This window comes from Hylobates moloch, unplaced genomic scaffold (assembly GCF_009828535.3).
Source record: "Hylobates moloch isolate HMO894 unplaced genomic scaffold, HMol_V3 SCAFFOLD_9, whole genome shotgun sequence".
NCBI classification, from domain to species: Eukaryota; Metazoa; Chordata; class Mammalia; order Primates; family Hylobatidae; genus Hylobates; species Hylobates moloch.
Window position 1 is genome coordinate 24,413,555 of NW_026652284.1, and position 5,154 is coordinate 24,418,708.

General features: G+C 57.4%; 2 protein-coding genes across 4 annotated transcripts in view; both read left to right on the forward strand.

Annotated features, from left to right (window-relative positions):
- The window catches only part of CEP85 (centrosomal protein 85), a 47,581-nt gene extending 45,903 nt beyond the window's left edge, over positions 1-1,678 (forward strand). For 2 of the 3 annotated variants that reach the window (XM_032759396.2, XM_058444020.1), the window contains one exon: positions 21-1,678. In XM_032759396.2, the coding sequence (XP_032615287.1) occupies positions 21-181 (161 nt within the window). In that variant the 3' untranslated portion in view covers positions 182-1,678. The remainder of the gene's footprint in view (positions 1-20) is intronic. The other variant, XM_032759398.2, reaches the window with a different exon arrangement.
- A 940-nt stretch (positions 1,679-2,618) lies between these two features.
- SH3BGRL3 (SH3 domain binding glutamate rich protein like 3) lies at positions 2,619-4,386 on the forward strand. Its single transcript, XM_032759405.1, is given in 7 exon segments — positions 2,619-2,646; positions 2,649-2,704; positions 2,706-2,768; positions 2,770-2,899; positions 2,902-3,068; positions 3,639-3,806; positions 3,924-4,386. Coding segments are annotated over 7 exon segments (678 nt in total). The 3' UTR covers positions 3,990-4,386.
- The last annotated feature ends 768 nt before the right edge of the window (positions 4,387-5,154 follow it).

Consider the following 5,154-nt stretch of genomic DNA (forward strand, 5'->3'; position numbering starts at 1 on the left):
TGAAATGCTCTTCTCCCCAGCAGCACAGCACCCGGAGACTCAGCTAGATTTGCAGAAGCCAGATGTGATCAAGAGGAAACTAGAAGAGGTTCAACAGCTGCGTCGTGACATTGAGGACTTAAGGACCACCATGTCAGACAGATACGCCCAGGACATGGGAGAAAACTGTGTCACACAGTGAGGAATTCTGGGGGATTCCCTCAGGGAGGATCTGGGCTGCTGAGAGCCTAGTCCAGCAGGTTTCTGCCCTGACATTCTCTTGTCTGCTATTCCCAGAGAGAAGTGTCAGAGGGGAGGGGAGAGCCTGCATCTGGGGGCCAAGGGCTGATTAGGGAACTGTGTCCTACCCCACACTGGCATGTTGGATTACGTTTGTCCTGTTAATTCACTCTCGACAGTGAGTTACTAATTAACTTTTGGCAGGTACAACAGATAAGTCCTCACAAACCGTTCCCAGCCCTAGGTTGACATGAGAGACGAACAGGCTGTCCACTTTTCTTCTCCATCCAATGAGATGGATCCATGTTCATTCCCACTTCACACCTTGGTCCTGCTGATGAGAGCTCATCAGAGGGGCCTGGAAAGGCTGAGCAAGTACCAGTAACAATGGCCATTTAAGAATTCTCAGGCCCCATGTGCCAGCCTCGGGAACTGAGCTGGCTTTCTGGGTTTTCTCATGCCTGGTCTCGCTGCTGCTTCCTCAGGGCTCTTCTCCCAGAAGCCTCAGGGTAATGTGTTGGTTAGCATGTAACTACTAGGATTGGGGCCCTAGGGATTATAGCTTGGACTCTAATCTGCCTACCATGCCGTTTAACAAGAGATCCCACTCTCCAGCTGCCTTGTGTCCCTAGGGCCCTGGCCATGTGTTTAGCACAGCCCCTTTCTCCTTTGTTCTCAGGCCTTCCAGGTAGCCCCCTTCCTGGACTTAAGAGTGCAAACTCTTCTCTGTGGTTCTAGTCTTGGGCAGAATTATATCCTAGAGACCGCAGAGCAACTGTCAAGCTGCTTACCCCCTCACCCAGGGCTCCAGCCTGTGCCCACCCCTCTAATTTGTGCCTCTCTCGTGTTGGGGGCGGTGGGGGTTATTCCTTTCCCTTTCCTGCTCTGGCCTTGAAAGTTCAGAGTACCCACTACAAGTCAGCCTTAAAGTACAGCTTTTAGTGTTTCCTAGGTTGTTTCTCTGGGGCTTTAGGGAGGGCCCTTTGCCCTCTGGTTTTTCTTGCCTCCTGGTTTAGGGAGCATCTCACACTTGTATCTGGTTGTTGGGCCAGCCATGCCTCCTCTAGATCTGGAGCCAGGCCAGGCAGGGGCCATGTGTGGGCCAGTCAGCCACTACAAGATTTTTGCTAAGCTTTGGGCTGTTGGCAGCATCTTGGACCTCATGCCTGGGCCTGAACGAGGCTCTTAAGTGTTTTTACAAGTTTGTGTTTTATTTATGGAGTGACTTATCCCCTCCATTCAGAGCAGCCCCACCCAGCCAGCCCTTCAGCCTCTGGGCTCCTGCCTCTTAAAGGCAGAGCCGCCTGGTTGGTCTCCACCCTGTGCATTGGGAACCCAGCCACCATGCTCACGGGTATTTTTCCTCATAAAGTTTATAAGCAGTTATTTATATGAACCTTTGTTATGTCCACTTGTTTGTACTGCCTATTTTGATTATAAAATAAAGTATCTTAACGGACTCCTCAGTTTTCCATACCCTTCCATCACCACCACCACGTTATTCTACCCACTTTGGCTTCTTAGAGCCAAACACCTGGGTGTTCAGCCAGGTTCCCCAAGCAGCAGCATGGAGGAACCTTTGGCAGGTCCAGCCTCATGTCCCTATCTCTGCCACCTCTGCTCCTGTCGTTCTATAGAACCAGATCTCTTCTCACTCACTTTCCATTGGGCAAACCTTCCCTGAGTCATAGCAGAAGTTTGTCACTGGAAAGTTTCAGCAGTCCTCTCAGGAAGTTGGCAGCCTCTGGGTTGCTGTGAGGAAGTGGCTTTACTAGAGCAAGGGTTGTCTTTCTGGGCCGTTACCTGCCTGAGCCCTGGATCGGGGGGACATCTGAGAAGCATTATGTTGGGTGCCAGACAGCTAGGTCTCCAAAGTTGGGCTGGTTGCTGGAGTCTGTCCCCTCAACCCCTGAATTCTTGCTGGGAGTAGTAGCAGTTTGGGAATGCCATCTGCAGCATGGAGCTGGGGTTGAGCTTGGACCACCCCAAGACCGGGGTGGATCTTAAGGGTCAGCTTGAGCCTAGGCTCAAGTGGAGTCCTGACCCCACCCTCTACCGCCACGCTTTCCAGCTGTCAGCCCCTTGGTCTCCATCTGGTTCCTAGAGGGTGTGGCGTCTGCATCCTACCACCCTTCCTTGTCTAAACCTTCCCACCTGAGTGGAGAGGAACTTGGGGGAAAATCTCTAAGCATGGGCTCTTCCTGCTGTCCTATGCTTCCTATCCCCTAGGGCTAGTGGTGCGTGTTGGGTGGGCGGAGCAGGAGTTCCCTTGGAGCAAGGTTCCTTAGTTTGGGAACTTCGGATCTGAAAGCAGCTCCAGCCTTCCAAAGCCCCAAGCTGCCCTGTGCTAGTAGGGCACCTCCTCCTGGAGATAGCGGCTCTCGTGGCTGGGGAGTTGGATGCACCAAACCTGTGTGCGGCTGGAGAGGCGGCTTCTGCCAGACCCTCTCCCGGGCCTGTCCTGCCACCCAGCCCCTCCCCAGTCTCACACTGAGCTCCAGATCAGGGAAGGGCCGAAAAGGACGAGCAGGGCAGCCGCAGAAGGGGCGGCCCTGCGTGGGACGGGTCCGTTGCGCGCCTGGTCACCGAGGGGGAAGGGAAGGGGCCTCTGGCGCGCGGGGCGGTGTCGCGCAGGTCCCGCCCCGCCTGCCCGCGCCGCCCATTGGTCCCGAGCGCGATGACTTGCGGGCGGAGCAGGAAGGAAACCGCTCCCGAGCACGGCGGCGGCGTCGTCGTCTCCCGGCAGTGCAGCTGCCGCTACCGCCGCCCTCTGCCCGCCGGCCCGTCTGTCTACCCCCAGCATGAGCGGCCTGCGCGTCTACAGCACGTCGGTCACCGGCTCCCGCGAAGTAAGTGTGTGCCTGGACTGGCGCTGGGGGAAAGCGCAGGGCTGTGTCCCGGTGCTTTGGACCCTAGTGCCCGGGACCCGCCCCCAGGACGGGGGCGGGGTGGGGGGAGCGCGTCGGCGAGGTGCTGGGCACGGTCTCCCGGATCCGGTCCCGAGGCCCCATCCTGAGCGTCTTCATCGGGCATCCTGGGTCCTTTGCAGCTGCAGCATTAAGTTCCCGTGCCCATCCCCCACCAACCCCACACCCATCCTCTGCACTCCCACTACCGGGCTGACCCTGACCACGACCGCAGCCTGCTCCTGCGGGGCCTGCCCTCCCCTCCCCACCCCGAGGCCTGATCCCACTTCCCTTCACTCTGACCCCCTCCCCGTGGTTGATAATCCCTCTCTTTATCCTGCACCACCTCAAGCCTGACTCATCCTCCCAACTCCTAGAGGCCAGAACCCTCCCCTAGCGTGGAGTGGAATGGGGGGACAAAAGCTCCTGGTCATAGCCTCTCTCACCCTGCCCAGCGTTCCCCCATAAATCCTCCAGCCTATCCACTAACCCCTACCCACCCTCTGTCCCCAGATCAAGTCCCAGCAGAGTGAGGTGACCCGAATCCTGGATGGGAAGCGCATCCAATACCAGCTAGTGGACATCTCCCAGGACAACGCCCTGAGGGATGAGATGCGAGCCTTGGCAGGCAACCCCAAGGCCACCCCACCCCAGATTGTCAACGGGGACCAGTACTGTGGGGTATGGACTGGGGGGTGGGGGGAGTGTTGGAAGAGGACTCTGGCCAGGGTCAGATCTGCCACAAAGCACTTGGGCCCCCTGCATTCAGGTGACCACCCCTCGCCTCCCTTTCTGCAGGACTATGAGCTCTTCGTGGAGGCTGTGGAACAAAACACGCTGCAGGAGTTCCTGAAGCTGGCCTGAGTCAAGCCTGTCCAGAGTTCCCCTGCTGGACTCCATCACCACACTCCCCCCAGCCTTCACCTGGCCATGAAGGACCTTTTGACCAACACCCTGTCATTCCTCACCTAACCTTAGAGTCCCTCCCCCAATCCAGGCCACTTCTCCTCCCTCCTCTCTAAATGTAGTCCCCTCTTCTCCATCCAAAGGCAACATTCCTTACCTTAGTCTCAGCAATTGTCTTAAGCAACAGCCCCAAATGCTGGCTGCCCCCAGCCAAGCATTGGGACCGCCATCCTGCCTGGCATTGGCTGATGGGCACCTCTGTTGGTTCCATCAGCCAGAGCTCTGCCAAAGGCCCCGCAGTCCCTCTCCCAGGAGGACCCTAGAGACAATTAAATGATGTCCTGTTCCATTGGCACTGTGTCTGGTTGGTTGTGGCCTGGGCCTCCTGGGTCCCTGCCCTGGGCAAGGTTGGTAGTTGTGACTGTGCTGAGACTGCTCTGTGGGAAGGGTGGCTGAGCTGTTCCATCACCTCTGTGTTAGTGCATGTTTGGATATGTCTGGCACGCAAACACCTGTATGGACCAGTGGTTTCTGGAGATGGCTGGGTGGGCCACCCTCCAGTTCACATGCATGTGTCCATATCATGCTTGTGCCTTGGTGTGTACTGCACATTTGCATGTCTGTCAGTGAGTGTGGCCATCCTATGCGCCTGTGTTGGAGCACAATGGCTGAGTGTGTCATGGGAGGTGGGTACCCAGCTGCAGTTCTGCTAGTTTGGGGGCATGAGTCTAGTGGCAAAATGGCTTTGTGCGGTGTTGAAGTGTCCCCACGAGTTGGTGGGTCTGTGCCTGTGCACAGGTATCTGCTGGCTGCATACGTACACAGTGAGGCTCTGCTGTCCCAGCTGAGAATGTAAACCCAGCTGAGGCCAGCTCCTTCCCCCCCCACTGCATCCCTCCCTTCACTGGATCCACTTAGCCCTCCTTGGGAGAAAGAGGAACCTAGAAGACAAAGACCCAGCAGCCAGGCCCGCCAGCTGGGGCTCGAGTTACCAAGGGGCGGGTCGGCACCGCCCCCTCCCTAGCCCAGCTGGTCCCAGGCCTTTCCTACGTGCCTGGCGAGATGGCCCACCCCTGAGAGCCTGGCGGAGCAGGGGGTTGAGGGGGTTGAGGGGGCGGGCGCT